The sequence below is a fragment of the Salvelinus namaycush genome, chromosome 21, assembly GCF_016432855.1.
Source record: "Salvelinus namaycush isolate Seneca chromosome 21, SaNama_1.0, whole genome shotgun sequence".
Lineage (NCBI taxonomy): Eukaryota > Metazoa > Chordata > Actinopteri > Salmoniformes > Salmonidae > Salvelinus > Salvelinus namaycush.
The window spans coordinates 49,318,110-49,336,439 of NC_052327.1; the positions used below are offsets into that span (position 1 = coordinate 49,318,110).

At 46.7% G+C, this 18,330-nt stretch overlaps 1 protein-coding gene across 7 annotated transcripts in view; it reads right to left on the bottom strand.

Moving 5' to 3' along the window:
* Window positions 1–3,609: 3,609 nt before the first annotated feature.
* The window catches only part of pias1b (protein inhibitor of activated STAT, 1b), a 37,478-nt gene continuing 22,757 nt past the window's right edge, over window positions 3,610–18,330 (bottom strand). Inside the window, exons 8-14 of one of the 7 annotated variants that reach the window (XR_005478771.1) lie at window positions 18,186–18,259; window positions 12,501–12,661; window positions 12,163–12,293; window positions 10,268–10,454; window positions 7,868–8,082; window positions 7,686–7,780; window positions 6,890–7,627 (exon numbers count right to left, since the gene is read on the bottom strand). Coding sequence is in view for 4 of the 7 variants with exons in the window: in XM_039017816.1 (XP_038873744.1) it covers window positions 5,743–6,060; window positions 7,905–8,082; window positions 10,268–10,454; window positions 12,163–12,293; window positions 12,501–12,661; window positions 18,186–18,259 (1,049 nt within the window). In the remaining 3 variants the exon portion in view is untranslated. Of the gene's footprint in view, window positions 6,061–6,889; window positions 7,781–7,867; window positions 8,083–10,267; window positions 10,455–12,162; window positions 12,294–12,500; window positions 12,662–18,185; window positions 18,260–18,330 lie in introns of those variants that run through there. The other 6 variants (XR_005478772.1, XR_005478770.1, XM_039017817.1 and 3 more) reach the window with 6 other exon arrangements.

Consider the following 18,330-nt stretch of genomic DNA (forward strand, 5'->3'; position numbering starts at 1 on the left):
ACCTCCACCTGGCACCAGCCCTACTGTGCCACCTCCACCTGGCACCAGCCCTCCTGTGCCACCTCCACCTGGCACCAGCCCTCCTGTGCCACCTCCACCTGGCACCAGCCCTCCTGTGCCACCTCCACCTGGCACCAGCCCTCCTGTGCCACCTCCACCTGGCACCAGCCCTCCTGTGCCACCTCCACCTGGCACCAGCCCTCCTGTGCCACCTCCACCTGGCACCAGCCCTCCTGTGCCACCTCCACCTGGCACCAGCCCTACTGTGCCACCTCCACCTGGCACCAGCCCTACTGTGCCACCTCCACCTGGCACCAGCCCTACTGTGCCACCTCCACCTGGCACCAGCCCTACTGTGCCACCTCCACCTGGCACCAGCCCTACTGTGCCACCTCCACCTGGCACCAGCCCTACTGTGCCACCTCCACCTGGCACCAGCCCTACTGTGCCACCTCCACCTGGCACCAGCCCTACTGTGCCACCTCCACCTGGCACCAGCCCTCCTGTGCCACCTCCACCTGGCACCAGCCCTCCTGTGCCACCTCCACCTGGCACCAGCCCTCCTGTGCCACCTCCACCTGGCACCAGCCCTCCTGTGCCACCTCCACCTGGCACCAGCCCTCCTGTGCCACCTCCACCTGGCACCAGCCCTCCTGTGCCACCTCCACCTGGCACCAGCCCTCCTGTGCCACATCCACGCACCAGCCCTCCTGTGCCACCTCCACGCACCAGCCCTCCTGTGGCACCTCCACGCACCAGCCCTCCTGTGGCACCTCCACCTGGCACCAGCCCTCCTGTGCCACCTCCACCTGGCACCAGCCCTCCTGTGCCACCTCCACCTGGCACCAGCCCTCCTGTGGCACCTCCACCTGGCACCAGCCCTCCTGTGGCACCTCCACGCACCAGCCCTCCTGTGGCACCTCCACGCACCAGCCCTCCTGTGGCACCTCCACGCACCAGCCCTCCTGTGGCACCTCCACGCACCAGCCCTCCTGTGGCACCTCCACGCACCAGCCCTCCTGTGCCACCTCCACGCACCAGCCCTCCTGTGGCACCTCCACGCACCAGCCCTCCTGTGGCACCTCCACGCACCAGCCCTCCTGTGCCACCTCCACCTGGCACCAGCCCTCCTGTGCCACCTCCACGCACCAGCCCTCCTGTGCCACCTCCACGCACCAGCCCTCCTGTCTCTCCGTCTCCGCACTACAGGTGCTACCGCCTGCTCAGCGCTGCCAGTCTCCCTCCAGTCCAGCGCCGCCTGAGTCTCCCTTTTCCACCATGGTTTCGTGGGTGGTTATTTTCCGTGTCAGTGTTTGTTCCACACGGAACTGTTTCGGTTTTCGTTCACGTTATTGTTTTGTAATACAGTGTTCAGTTTGTTCCATTAAATATTCAGCATGAACACTTACACTGCGCTTTGGTCCTCCTCTCTTTCTCCCTACGAAGAGCGTTACACTAGGGGTGCGTTCGTAAATTCACTCTGGCTATCTACTCCGATTTCAGAGCACTCGTCTGAGTGTGCCAGAGTGCAGAATAACTGGTGAATTTACAAACCCTCAACACCCGTTGAATATGGCCGGTGTCGGTGAACGTTGGCAAAAATGCGTAATTAAATTGTTGCCAGCAACAAAGTCACCAATGCTCTGGATAACATTAAACAGCCTAACCAGCTCTGCTAGGGCGAGTAAAATCAAAATCAAATCTATTTATATAGCACTTCTTACATCAGCTGATATATCAAAGTGCTGTACAGAAAGTGGGGTGTTCTCTCATTTGTGTTTTGGAAGTAGCTAGCCAGCAAGCCAGCGTTAGCTTGACTGCAGTTGAAGTCAGAAGGCTCGGATCAACCCAAGTCCCTGGCCAGAGCGTCCAGTGTGCGCTATGAACGCTCCGGGGACGAAACTCTGATTTTAAAACGGACAATCTGACAACACTTTCTGAATAGCTTCGTGCTTCTACATCTGCATTGCTTGCTGTTTGGGGTTTTAGGCTGGGTTTCTGTACAGCACTTTGAGATATCAGCTGATGTAAGAAGGGCCATATAAATACATTTGATTTGATTTTGAATTTACGTACGCCCAGGACGCACTCTGGCACTCCAGATTGAATTTACGAACACACCACTAGTTAAATTATATTATTAAAAAGTTGTATTTTTTCATGATTATTGTATTTATTTATAATTTTCTGTGTCCCTGATATCACTTTCCATCCTGTTTGTTGTAATTCTCCATTTAAGAAACCCCCCCCCATCTAAAATGACACCACATTCAGGAAGTAGCAGAATTTATTTGGTGGGAAAACAATGGTTTAAAAAGGTACATAATTATAAACCCTTGGTTTTATCTATTTGTCCGCGTTGTTACACTGTATGTCCCACTCAAATGTTCATCCTGCTACGCTAAATTAAAGAGAAAATTAACCAAATTTCCAAACGTTAAAATATGTTTGATAGAGAATCCTGTTCCAAGTGTTCACCATTATATGCTAGCTCAATCTTGCTCACTCACAGAGCTATGGCTAATTTGGGCTCCAAATGTCCACCTTGTTAGGTTCCACCCTGTTAGGATTATGCACCTAACCGGCTGGAAAATGCACCTTAAAAAAGTTCCCGAGTTTAACCAATATTAATTTTTAGAAAGAATACTAAAATAAATATATAATTCCCCCCCCCCCAAAGTGATGAGTTCCAAAAGGCACCACGCCGTAAGAATGTCCCATTCTAGATCCTTCCATTGTGTAGGTAAGTACCCATCTAGCTGGTGGATGTTTCCCTGTTGAACCAGGCCAGAGGAAACCAACATTCACCTCCACAAAATGCTGTTTACATTGATTTCCATATTGAATGAAGCGGTTAAGAAACCTCATGGGCAACCTGAAACTTTTCCCACTTCATTTAAGGGGTAAATTGACCTTAAAATGTTTTGTGCAACTAACTTAAAGATAAGGAAACGTTCAGGGAAAATATAAGAGGTACATTAACTATAGGGGTTTAATGCAACCGGGTTAGGTTGCTATGCAGTAGCCGACCAGCAGAGCTCGTATCTTCAGGACACCGGGGACCTGGCCACTAGCTAGCGAGCTAGATAATAGCGGTGTCACCCTTCTGGGATCTTTCAGACAAAGATTAGATTTAACTAGTTAGTTAACAAGACATTTATTGCGTTGAGCCACGCTAGATAGCTGTGTATCTTATGCTAATCTCAGCTATAGTTGTCACAGAACAGGGATGGTTAGTTTTATATTTGTAGTTGTTTACAATGAGCCAGCCGTGCACTGCCTTACCAGACTCAGATCGATTTAACTCTCTAAATATCACATTTAGAGGTTCCTTACCGTCTTGACGTTTAGGTTCAGAGTCCTGTTTTGATGCCATTCACTTAAACTATTAAAATATCTGAAAAATCAAATCCACGCATCGCCAAGCTCTCATTTCATTCGAAACAGTAAAGGTCATCAAAACGGTGTCACGTCCATGACGTATAGTCATCGCGACACCATCATATGAACAGACTGCGTTCAAGAAAAGACAGCTGCACAAACAAAATGCTTCACGTCCGAAGAACATTCAATAACAGGAACATAATTACTTCTGCAAAAGCACCTTGATTCAACCGCTCATACACAGTGATTTATTGACTAGCTCTATTTCTTGCAGAGGCCAGAGCAAACCATTACTTGTCTGTCGTCTTGCTGTATCTATCTGTTTAATTCATACAATTATCAAACGACACAGTAGAGGCCACAGACCATCAAAATGCTCCAAACCTCTGTTGTGATATTGACGTCATTCAATAGCACAACAAGACAGAAGAAGAAAAACTAAAACAGAATTGGTTTGTTACAACGATGCAGATCAAGCGACAATGACCTCTTAAATAGCACGAATCATAGAATTACTAAAGAAATATCATAGGACAATAGCAATGCATATTCATGAATCATAGAATTACTAAAGAAATATCATAGGACAATAGCAATGCATATTCATGAATCATAGAATTACTAAAGAAATATCATAGGACAATAGCAATGCATATTCATGAGTCAACCAAAACTAAGAGAGGAAATAATAAATAATACTAACTGTGTACACAGGAAGGAAACAGAACAAAGGACAGAATAATGGTATCAAAACCACTATGGCCCATTCCACACTATAGGGCCTAACTGAGCCAAGCTGTACTGGGCTGGTTCCATATCCACAAAAGTTGCTGGGGAAAAAATCCTGGAAAGAGCCAAAGAAAATCCCCAAGCCATCACAGTACCGTCCAGGTCGGCCCTTTAGTGTGGCTGCGGCACGTGACGCTGCTGTCACAGACCAGCCATCACAGTACCGTCCAGGTCGGCCCTTTAGTGTGGATGCGGCACGTGACGCTGCTGTCACAGACCAGCCATCACAGTACCGTCCAGGTCGGCCCTTTAGTGTGGATGCGGCACGTGATGCTGCTGTCACAGACCAGCCATCACAGTACCGTTCAGGTCGGCCCTTTAGTGTGGCTGCGGCACGTGACGCTGCTGTCACAGACCAGCCATCACAGTACCGTCCAGGTCGGCCCTTTAGTGTGGATGCGGCACGTGACGCTGCTGTCACAGACCGTCTGTCAGGCATTCAATAGGAATTCTAGCACAGTCACACTGACAGCTCTGAATCAGACCACAAGGACACAGGTTATAGAGCTACTGGACTCTGGTGAGTGAGAGGAGACAGAGGAGAGACTGACTGAGATAGCAGGCGTGAAAAGCCATGCAGTTTGTTCTCTGTTCCAAAACAACTTCAATATACTTGGGTTTTTGTTTTCCTTAGATGACCTGGTGAAAAAGTGAGTCAAAAGATACCCCCTGCGTGAAAATAGTGCTTACATTTAATAAGGTACCATAGTAATACACTGGATTGAAACCATTTTGCCCCCCCCCCCCACATAATGTAAATTTGCTGTGTGTAACTATGATGCCAATTTCAATACTATTTTCCTAATATTTCTTTAATGTGAAAACAGTTTCCTCAGCTAACTTAAAGAGATGAGAGAGGAGCACACTAACCAGAGAAACCACAGTAGTGGATGTATAACCAGCCTGGGTACCAGTCTGTCTTGTGCTACCATTCCACTCCTTGTTACGCATGACGAGGAGTGGAATGACAGCAGACAGAATGGTACCCAGGCTAGCCTGTGTGATCCTAGTGGCAACGACAACATGGAGCATAGGGAATGCTTTTTACACAGCACACAGATCCAACAGAACTTGAAAGCATATTAATAAATAATACCTTGAAAATAATTAAATACAATATTATTGACCACAGTAAGAAATTAACGAAAAAAAAAAAAAAAAGGAAAAATAAATCTACAGTGATGAGGAAACAAACGGACAGATTCCTCTTCTCGCTCCGAAGCACAAGTCCAAACATGTTTTTGAGACAAAAATAATGCCGTCGACGTGTAATATTGAAATACAACAGTAGAAACGAAGTACAAAAGGTCAGGGGGCACGTGAAGGAAGAGGCTGGGGGGAAAAATCTTCAGTATCCACAGAAAAATATCACCTGAAGTTACTCATCATCATCATCATCATCGTCGGGAGCTTATATATAATAAGTCAAATTGAAAATATATATTTTTCCTCTCTGTACATAGCATTGTTTTCTCCTACTTTTTATTTTTCCTTTATTCGTCCCCTTCCGTTTCTATTTTCTCCCTCAAGTTGTTTTTCCGTTCTGTGTGAACGATCCCCCGCCTCCCTTCAGTCTAACGAGATCACGTCTGGTATGGAGCCATATATGACTGCTGCCGCTGCATCAGACCTGCTCGACTGGCTGTCCCTCTCGCCATCCCTGTCGCCATCCCTCTCTCTTAAACTATTAGATGAAACAAGACTGGAGCTGCTCCCGCTGTTGCTGCCCCCATTGGCTGCTGGCAGGGCGCTGCTCCCGCCCCCGGGGGTCCCTGGTTGGTCCAGGAACATCTGGGAGGAGCTATACGGCAGGAAGCGGTTGAGGAGAAGGTCATGGTCTTCTGAGGCCGAGGCCGCCGCTGCTGCAGCCATCACCATGTTGTAATGCTACAGAGAGGAGAGAGTAGTCATTACCCGATGGTGGTATTCTGTGAAGTCATTACCCGATGGTGGTATTCTGTGAAGTCATTACCCGATGGTGGTATTCTGTGAAGTCATTACCCGATGGTGGTATTCTGTGAAGTCATTACCTGATGGTGGTATTCTGTGAAGTCATTACCTGATGGTGGTATTCTGTGAAGTCATTACCCGATGGTGGTATTCTGTGAAGTCATTACCCGATGGTGGTATTCTGTGAAGTCATTACCCGATGGTGGTATTCTGTGAAGTCATTACCTGATGGTGGTATTCTGTGAAGTCATTACCTGATGGTGGTATTCTGTGAAGTCATTACCTGATGGTGGTATTCTGTGAAGTCATTACCTGATGGTGGTATTCTGTGAAGTCATTACCTGATGGTGGTATTCTGTGAAGTCATTACCTGATGGTGGTATTCTGTGAAGTCATTACCTGGTGGTTGTATTCTGTGAAGTCATTACCTGGTGGTTCTATCCTGTGAAGTCATTACCTGGTGGTTCTATCCTGTGAAGTCATTACCTGATGGTTCTATCCTGTGAAGTCATTACCTGATGGTGGTATTCTGTGAAGTCATTACCTGGTGGTTGTATTCTGTGTAGTCATTACCTGATGGTTGTATTCTGTGAAGTCATTACCTGATGGTTGTCTGGTTCTATTCTGTGAAGTCATTACCTGATGGTTGTCTGGTTCTATTCTGTGAAGTCATTACCTGATGGTTCTATTCTGTGAAGTCATTACCTGATGGTTCTATCCTGTGAAGTCATTACCTGATGGTTCTATTCTGTGAAGTCATTACCTGATGGTTCTATTCTGTGAAGTCATTACCTGATGGTTCTATCCTGTGAAGTCATTACCTGATGGTTCTATTCTGTGAAGTCATTACCTGATGGTTCTATTCTGTGAAGTCATTACCCGATGGTTCTATTCTGTGAAGTCATTACCCGATGGTTCTATTCTGTGAAGTCATTACCCGATGGTTCTATTCTGTGAAGTCATTACCCGATGGTGGTATTCTGTGAAGTCATTACCTGATGGTGGTATTCTGTGAAGTCATTACCCGATGGTGGTATTCTGTGAAGTCATTACCTGATGGTGGTATTCTGTGAAGTCATTACCTGATGGTGGTATTCTGTGAAGTCATTACCTGATGGTGGTATTCTGTGAAGTCATTACCTGATGGTGGTATTCTGTGAAGTCATTACCTGATGGTGGTATTCTGTGAAGTCATTACCTGATGGTGGTATTCTGTGAAGTCATTACCTGGTGGTTGTATTCTGTGAAGTCATTACCTGGTGGTTCTATCCTGTGAAGTCATTACCTGGTGGTTCTATCCTGTGAAGTCATTACCTGATGGTTCTATCCTGTGAAGTCATTACCTGATGGTGGTATTCTGTGAAGTCATTACCTGGTGGTTGTATTCTGTGTAGTCATTACCTGATGGTTGTATTCTGTGAAGTCATTACCTGATGGTTGTCTGGTTCTATTCTGTGAAGTCATTACCTGATGGTTGTCTGGTTCTATTCTGTGAAGTCATTACCTGATGGTTGTATTCTGTGAAGTCATTACCTGATGGTTCTATCCTGTGAAGTCATTACCTGATGGTTGTCTGGTTCTATTCTGTGAAGTCATTACCTGATGGTTCTATTCTGTGAAGTCATTACCTGATGGTTCTATCCTGTGAAGTCATTACCTGATGGTTCTATTCTGTGAAGTCATTACCTGATGGTTCTATTCTGTGAAGTCATTACCTGACGGTGGTATTCTGTGAAGTCATTACCTGATGGTTGTCTGGTTCTATTCTGTGAAGTCATTACCTGATGGTTGTCTCCCTGGAGGAATGAGAAGAAGTTGAGGTCCAGGTCGTTGGGGGTGTGGTAGTAGTGGCTGTAGTCCTGTATGAGGGGGGGAGGAGGAGGGATATAGCTGGTCTCAACAGGAGGCATGCTGGGAGCTCTGGCCACCGGAGACGCCTGGCTGTGGAGGTTCAACACTCTGTGGGGAGAACATAACACCAGGTCAGAACAGTCCGGCTGGTGTTCAGTCGGACCGAAACAGACAGCAGTCCGGCTGGAGCTCAGTGGCCCCGAAACAGACAGCAGTCCGGCTGGTGCTCAGTGGGCCCGAAACAGACAGCAGTCCGGCTGGTGCTCAGTGGGCCCGAAACAGACAGCAGTCCGGCTGGTGTTCAGTGGGCCCGAAACAGACAGCAGTCCGGCTGGAGCTCAGTGGCCCCGAAACAGACAGCAGTCCGGCTGGAGCTCAGTGGCCCCGAAACAGACAGCAGTCCGGCTGGAGCTCAGTGGGACCGAAACAGACAGCAGTCCGGCTGGAGCTCAGTGGCCCCGAAACAGACAGCAGTCCGACTGGTGCTCAGTGGGCCCGAAACAGACAGCAGTCCGACTGGTGCTCAGTGGGCCCGAAACAGACAGCAGTCCGGCTGGTGTTCAGTGGGCCCGAAACAGACAGCAGTCCGGCTGGAGCTCAGTGGCCCCGAAACAGACAGCAGTCCGGCTGGAGCTCAGTGGCCCCGAAACAGACAGCAGTCCGGCTGGAGCTCAGTGGGCCCGAAACAGACAGCAGTCCGGCTGGAGCTCAGTGGGCCCGAAACAGACAGCAGTCCGACTGGTGCTCAGTGGGCCCGAAACAGACAGCAGTCCGACTGGTGCTCAGTGGGCCCGAAACAGACAGCAGTCCGACTGGTGCTCAGTGGGCCCGAAACAGACAGCAGTCCGACTGGTGCTCAGTGGGCCCGAAACAGACAGCAGTCCGACTGGTGCTCAGTGGGCCCGAAACAGACAGCAGTCCGACTGGTGCTCAGTGGGCCCGAAACAGACAGCAGTCCGACTGGTGCTCAGTGGGCCCGAAACAGACAGCAGTCCGACTGGTGCTCAGTGGGCACGAAACAGACAGCAGTCAGGCCCAAAACAGACAGCAGTCCGACTGGTGCTCAGTGGGCCCGAAACAGACAGCAGTCCGACTGGTGCTCAGTGGGCCCGAAACAGACAGCAGTCCGACTGGTGCTCAGTGGGCCCGAAACAGACAGCAGTCCGACTGGTGCTCAGTGGGCCCGAAACAGACAGCAGTCCGACTGGTGCTCAGTGGGCCCGAAACAGACAGCAGTCCGGCTGGAGCTCAGTGGCCCCGAAACAGACAGCAGTCCGGCTGGAGCTCAGTGGGCCCGAAACAGACAGCAGTCCGACTGGTGCTCAGTGGGCCCGAAACAGACAGCAGTCCGACTGGTGCTCAGTGGGCCCGAAACAGACAGCAGTCCGACTGGTGCTCAGTGGGCCCGAAACAGACAGCAGTCCGACTGGTGCTCAGTGGGCCCGAAACAGACAGCAGTCCGACTGGTGCTCAGTGGGCCCGAAACAGACAGCAGTCCGACTGGTGCTCAGTGGGCCCGAAACAGACAGCAGTCCGACTGGTGCTCAGTGGGCCCGAAACAGACAGCAGTCCGACTGGTGCTCAGTGGGCCCGAAACAGACAGCAGTCCGGCTGGAGCTCAGTGGCCCCGAAACAGACAGCAGTCCGGCTGGAGCTCAGTGGGCCCGAAACAGACAGCAGTCCGACTGGTGCTCAGTGGGCCCGAAACAGACAGCAGTCCGACTGGTGCTCAGTGGGCCCAAAACAGACAGCAGTCTGGCTGGTGTTCAGTCGGCCCAAAACAGACAGCAGTTTGGCCCAAAACAGACAGCAGTCTGGCTGGTGTTCAGTCGGCCCAAAACAGACAGCAGTCTGGCTGGTGTTCAGTCGGCCCGAAACAGACAGCAGTCTGGCCCAAAACAGACAGCAGTCTGGCTGGTGTTCTGTCGGCCCAAAACAGACAGCAGTCTGGCTGGTGTTCAGTCTGGCCCAAAACAGACAGCAGTCTGGCTGGTGTTCAGTCGGCCCAAAACAGACAGCAGTCTGGCTGGTGTTCAGTCGGCCCAAAACAGACAGCAGTCTGGCTGGTGTTCAGTCGGCCCGAAAGCCAAGGAAGACAACTGAATAAAACAATAGTAGCCTGGTGCTGTGACAAATCTGTCCTCTTTTCGTCGCAGACAGGTGATAACAATATGGCGGAAGCTCATCATAAGGCTGGCTTAGCTTTCAACTGCTCACTTCTTTCAAATTCACGCAATGACAGGAAAGGATGAGTGGACAGATTGTATTTGTAGGATTTTGTGATTGGACATACCCCTTGCTGGCAGGCGGCGAGGCAGGGGACAGCGAGGAGGAGGGACAGGCCCTCTTGAGAGGAGGCTCATCGTCCAGATCGTCGTCTGAAGAGCTGTCTAGAGTCAGATCAATCACCACCACCTTATTGGTACTGCTGTGGGATGAGCTGTTCCTGTGGTGCTCTGATTCTACTGTCCGACACGAGTCTATGGCAGACAGAGAGACAGGCAGACAGAGAGACAGAGACAGACAGAGACAGACAGAGACAGACAGAGAGACAGACAGAAAGAGAAACAGAGACAGACAGAGAGACAGAAAGAGAGAGACAAGTCCAACTTCAGTCAAGTTGGTTGTTGCTCATTTCTAGACAGCCATTTTTAAGTCTTGACATAGATTTTCAAGCAGATGTAAGTCAAAACAGTAACTAGGCCACTCAGGCACATTCAATCTCTTCTTGGTAAACAACTGCAGTCTATATTTGGCCTTGTGTTTTAGGTTATTGTTCTGCTGAAAGGTGAATTAATATCCCAGTGTCTGGTGGAAAGCAGACTGAACCAGGTTTTCCTCTAGGATTTTGCCTGTGGTTAGCTCAATTCTGTTTACTTGTATCCTAAAAATAAACTCCCTAGTCCTTAATTATTACAAGCATACCCATAACATGATGCAGCCACAACTATGCTTGAAAATATGGAGAGTGGTACTCAGTAATGTGTTGTATTGGATTTGCCCCAAACATAACACTTTGTATTCAGGACATAAACTTAATTTCTTTGCCACATTTTTTAAAAGTATTACTTTAGTGCCTTGATACAAACAGGATGCATGTTTTGGAATATTTGTATTATGTTCAGGCTTCCTTCTTTTCACTGTCCTGTAGGGTTAGTATTGTGGAGTAACTACAATGTTGATCCATCCTCAGTTTTCTCCTATCACAGCCATTAAACTCATCCAGGACATCATCCACCCGAGCCACGGCCTGTTCACCCCGCTATCATCCAGAAGGCGCGGTCAGTACAGGTGCATCGAAGCAGGGACCGAGAGACTGAAAAACAGCTTCTATCTCAAGGCCATCAGACTGTTAAATAGCCATCACTAGCCGGCTACCACCCGGTTACTCAAACCTGCACCTTAGAGGCTGCTGCCCTTTCTACATCACTGGTCACTTTAACAATAGTTCCATACTGCTTCACTCATCTCATATGTATTCTATTCTACTGTATTTTAGTCAATGCCACGCCGACATTGCTCGTCCTAATATTTATATATTTCTTAATTCCATTCTTTTACTTTAGATGTGTGTATATTGTTGTGAATTGTTAGATATTACTGCACTGTTGGAGCTAGGAACACAAGCATTTCACTACACCCGCAATAACATCTGCTAAATATGTGTATGTGACCAATAAATGTTGATTTAAACTGTTTTACAGTCACCATTGGCCTCATGGTGAAACCCCTGAGCGGTTTCCTTCCTCTCCGGCAACTGAGTTAGGAAGGACACCTGTATCTTTGTAGTGACTGGGTGTATTGATACAGCATCCAAAGTGTAATTAATAACTTCATGCTCAAAGGGATATTCAATGTCTGTTTATTGTTTTTTTTACCCATCTACCAATAGGTGCCCTTTGTGAGGCATTGGAAAACCTCCCTGGTCTTTGTGGTCGAATCTGTGTTTTAAATTCACTGCTCGACTGAGGGACCTTACAGATAATTGTATGTTTGGGGTGCAGAGATGAGGTAGTCATTTAGAAATCATGTTAAACACTATTATTGCAACTTTAGGCTTTACATAACAAAGGAGTTGAATACTTAATGACTCAAGACATCTCAGCTTTTGATTTTTTTAATGAATTTGTATAAATGGCGCTACTATGATACCAGAAGGGCTATGAAGCCGGAGGAATCCCCACGTACCGTCCTCCCCGTTGAATGAAGCAGACACCTCTGTGACCTCTTTCTTCGATCTCATGGGATACCAGTTCCCGTCCTCTTTAAACTGGATCTCATCACAGTCCTCACAGCTGTTTAGGATCTCCATGAACAACCTGCGCGCGCGCACACACACACACACACACACACACACACACACACACACACACACACACACACACACACACACACACACACACACACACACACACACACACACACACGACAGGGGTTCAGAAATAGTGTGTGCTACTGTACTGCAATGCATTGGATGACTGTTCATTCAATGTGAAACATCCCCAGAGAGGTGCAGCAGAACGAACCCGTCGATGATGAGGTGTTGGTAGGGGGCCTTCTGATCACACACAGGACAAACCCAGGTGGGTTTCTTCTCATTCATCTGGATGTAAAGCGTCGCATCGAAACACTGCAGGTGGGAACAGGTCAACGCTCTGCACGGGATCATCAGACGCATCTTCCCCAGCTAGACAAACACACACAGGAAACAGGAAACAGGAGGATGAATATACATCAACATCACGAGGACCAGCTAGACAAAACACACAGGAAACAGGAAGATGAATATACATCAACATCACGAGGACCAGCTAGACAAACGCACAGGAAACAGGAAACAGGAAGATGAATATACATCAACATCACGAGGACCAGCTAGACAAACACACAGGAAACAGGAAGATGAATACACATCAACATCACGAGGACCAGCTAGACAAACACACAGGAAACAGGAAGATGAATATACATCAACATCACGAGGACCAGCTAGACAAACACACAGGAAACAGGAAGATGAATATACATCAACATCACGAGGACCAGCTAGACAAACACACAGGAAACAGGAAGATGAATACACATCAACATCACGAGGACCAGCTAGACAAACACACAGGAAACAGGAAGATGAATATACATCAACATCACGAGGACCAGCTAGACAAACACACAGGAAACAGGAAGATGAATATACATCAACATCACGAGGACCAGCTAGACAAACACACAGGAAACAGGAAGATGAATATACATCAACATCACGAGGACCAGCTAGACAAACACACAGGAAACAGGAAGATGAATATACATCAACATCACGAGGACCAGCTAGACAAACACACAGGAAACAGGAAGATGAATATACATCAACATCACGAGGACCAGCTAGACAAACACACAGGAAACAGGAAGATGAATATACATCAACATCACGAGGACCAGCTAGACAAACACACAGGAAACAGGAAGATGAATATACATCAACATCACGAGGACCAGCTAGACAAACACACAGGAAACAGGAAACAGGAGGATGAATATACATCAACATCACGAGGACCAGCTAGACAAACACACAGGAAACAGGAAACAGGAGGATGAATATACATCAACATCACGAGGACCAGCTAGACAAACACACAGGAAACAGGAAACAGGAGGATGAATATACATCAACATCACGAGGACCAGCTAGACAAACACACAGGAAACAGGAAGATGAATATACATCAACATCACGAGGACCAGCTAGACAAACACACAGGAAACAGGAAGATGAATATACATCAACATCACGAGGACCAGCTAGACAAACACACAGGAAACAGGAAGATGAATACACATCAACATCACGAGGACCAGCTAGACAAACACACAGGAAACAGGAAACAGGAAGATGAATATACATCAACATCACAAGGACCAGCTAGACAAACACACAGGAAACAGGAAGATGAATATACATCAACATCGAGGACCAGCTAGACAAACACACAGGAAACAGGAAGATGAATACACATCAACATCACGAGGACCAGCTAGACAAACACACAGGAAACAGGAAACAGGAAGATGAATATACATCAACATCACGAGGACCAGCTAGACAAACACACAGGAAACAGGAAGATGAATATACATCAACATCACGAGGACCAGCTAGACAAACACACAGGAAACAGGAAGATGAATATACATCAACATCACGAGGACCAGCTAGACAAACACACAGGAAACAGGAAGATGAATACACATCAACATCACGAGGACCAGCTAGACAAACACACAGGAAACAGGAAGATGAATATACATCAACATCACGAGGACCAGCTAGACAAACACACAGGAAACAGGAAGATGAATATACATCAACATCACGAGGACCAGCTAGACAAACACACAGGAAACAGGAAGATGAATATACATCAACATCACGAGGACCAGCTAGACAAACACACAGGAAACAGGAAGATGAATATACATCAACATCACGAGGACCAGCTAGACAAACACACAGGAAACAGGAAGATGAATATACATCAACATCACGAGGACCAGCTAGACAAACACACAGGAAACAGGAAGATGAATATACATCAACATCACGAGGACCAGCTAGACAAACACACAGGAAACAGGAAGATGAATATACATCAACATCACGAGGACCAGCTAGACAAACACACAGGAAACAGGAAACAGGAGGATGAATATACATCAACATCACGAGGACCAGCTAGACAAACACACAGGAAACAGGAAACAGGAGGATGAATATACATCAACATCACGAGGACCAGCTAGACAAACACACAGGAAACAGGAAACAGGAGGATGAATATACATCAACATCACGAGGACCAGCTAGACAAACACACAGGAAACAGGAAGATGAATATACATCAACATCACGAGGACCAGCTAGACAAACACACAGGAAACAGGAAGATGAATATACATCAACATCACGAGGACCAGCTAGACAAACACACAGGAAACAGGAAGATGAATACACATCAACATCACGAGGACCAGCTAGACAAACACACAGGAAACAGGAAACAGGAAGATGAATATACATCAACATCACAAGGACCAGCTAGACAAACACACAGGAAACAGGAAGATGAATATACATCAACATCGAGGACCAGCTAGACAAACACACAGGAAACAGGAAACAGGAAGATGAATACACATCAACATCACGAGGACCAGCTAGACAAACACACAGGAAACAGGAAACAGGAAGATGAATATACATCAACATCACGAGGACCAGCTAGACAAACACACAGGAAACAGGAAGATGAATATACATCAACATCACGAGGACCAGCTAGACAAACACACAGGAAACAGGAAGATGAATACACATCAACATCACGAGGACCAGCTAGACAAACACACAGGAAACAGGAAACAGGAAGATGAATATACATCAACATCACGAGGACCAGCTAGACAAACACACAGGAAACAGGAAACAGGAAGATGAATACACATCAACATCACGAGGACCAGCTAGACAAACACACAGGAAACAGGAAACAGGAAGATGAATATACATCAACATCACGAGGACCAGCTAGACAAACACACAGGAAACAGGAAGATGAATATACATCAACATCACGAGGACCAGCTAGACAAACACACAGGAAACAGGAAGATGAATACACATCAACATCACGAGGACCAGCTAGACAAACACACAGGAAACAGGAAACAGGAAGATGAATACACATCAACATCACGAGGACCAGCTAGACAAACACACAGGAAACAGGAAACAGGAAGATGAATATACATCAACATCACGAGACCAGCTAGACAAACACACAGGAAACAGGAAGATGAATATACATCAACATCACGAGGACCAGCTAGACAAACACACAGGAAACAGGAAGATGAATATACATCAACATCACGAGGACCAGCTAGACAAACACACAGGAAACAGGAAACAGGAGGATGAATATACATCAACATCACAAGGACCAGCTAGACAAAAACACAGGAAACAGGAAGATGAATACACATCAACATCACGAGGACCAGCTAGACAAACACACAGGAAACAGGAAACAGGAAGATGAATATACATCAACATCACGAGGACCAGCTAGACAAACACACAGGAAACAGGAAGATGAATATACATCAAAATCACGAGGACCAGCTAGACAAACACACAGGAAACAGGAAGATGAATATACATCAACATCACGAGGACCAGCTAGACAAACACACAGGAAACAGGAAGATGAATACACATCAACATCACGAGGACCAGCTAGACAAACACACAGGAAACAGGAAGATGAATATACATCAACATCACGAGGACCAGCTAGACAAACACACAGGAAACAGGAAGATGAATATACATCAACATCACGAGGACCAGCTAGACAAACACACAGGAAACAGGAAGATGAATATACATCAACATCACGAGGACCAGCTAGACAAACACACAGGAAACAGGAAGATGAATATACATCAACATCACGAGGACCAGCTAGACAAACACACAGGAAACAGGAAGATGAATATACATCAACATCACGAGGACCAGCTAGACAAACACACAGGAAACAGGAAACAGGAAGATGAATATACATCAACATCACGAGGACCAGCTAGACAAACACACAGGAAACAGGAAGATGAATATACATCAACATCACGAGGACCAGCTAGACAAACACACAGGAAACAGGAAACAGGAAGATGAATATACATCAACATCACGAGGACCAGCTAGACAAACACACAGGAAACAGGAAGATGAATACACATCAACATCACGAGGACCAGCTAGACAAACACACAGGAAACAGGAAGATGAATACACATCAACATCACGAGGACCAGCTAGACAAACACACAGGAAACAGGAAACAGGAAGATGAATATACATCAACATCACGAGGACCAGCTAGACAAACACACAGGAAACAGGAAACAGGAAGATGAATACACATCAACATCACGAGGACCAGCTAGACAAACACACAGGAAACAGGAAACAGGAAGATGAATACACATCAACATCACGAGGACCAGCTAGACAAACACACAGGAAACAGGAAGATGAATATACATCAACATCACGAGGACCAGCTAGACAAACACACAGGAAACAGAAGGATGAATATACATCAACATCACGAGGACCAGCTAGACAAACACACAGGAAACAGGAAGATGAATATACATCAACATCACGAGGACCAGCTAGACAAACACACAGGAAACAGGAAGATGAATATACATCAACATCACGAGGACCAGCTAGACAAACACACAGGAAACAGGAAGATGAATACACATCAACATCACGAGGACCAGCTAGACAAACACACAGGAAACAGGAAGATGAATATACATCAACATCACGAGGACCAGCTAGACAAACACACAGGAAACAGGAAGATGAATACACATCAACATCACGAGGACCAGCTAGACAAACACACAGGAAACAGGAAACAGGAAGATGAATATACATCAACATCACGAGGACCAGCTAGACAAACACACAGGAAACAGGAAGATGAATATACATCAACATCACGAGGACCAGCTAGACAAACACACAGGAAACAGGAAGATGAATATACATCAACATCACGAGGACCAGCTAGACAAACAAACAGGAAACAGGAAGATGAATATACATCAACATCACGAGGACCAGCTAGACAAACACACAGGAAACAGGAAGATGAATACACATCAACATCACGAGACCAGCTAGACAAACACACAGGAAACAGGAAGATGAATATACATCAACATCACGAGGACCAGCTAGACAAACACACAGGAAACAGGAAACAGGAAGATGAATACACATCAACATCACGAGGACCAGCTAGACAAACACACAGGAAACAGGAAGATGAATATACATCAACATCACGAGGACCAGCTAGACAAACACACAGGAAACAGGAAGATGAATATACATCAACATCACGAGGACCAGCTAGACAAACACACAGGAAACAGAAGGATGAATATCGTGCTGTTTGTAGCCTCAGTGGGATGACAGAACTTGTGATTGTGATGTGGTTGTTTTACCTAATCTACCTACTTTTACCCAAGTTGATCACTTCTGATTAGTTGATCACCGATTGATCGATTCTGATTAAGAACGTCTGCTAAATAACTAAAATGTAAATGAGTGTACGTACCGGACAGAGTAGAGAGACTCGTAGACTGGTGGTCGCAATCTCACTGTCGGGGTCAGCTGTTAACTTCTCTTTGACTGTGGAGAGAGAGAGAGACAACACAATAACGATGACATTCTCCCGTTCCATTTCCCTAGCCTGGTGCTGT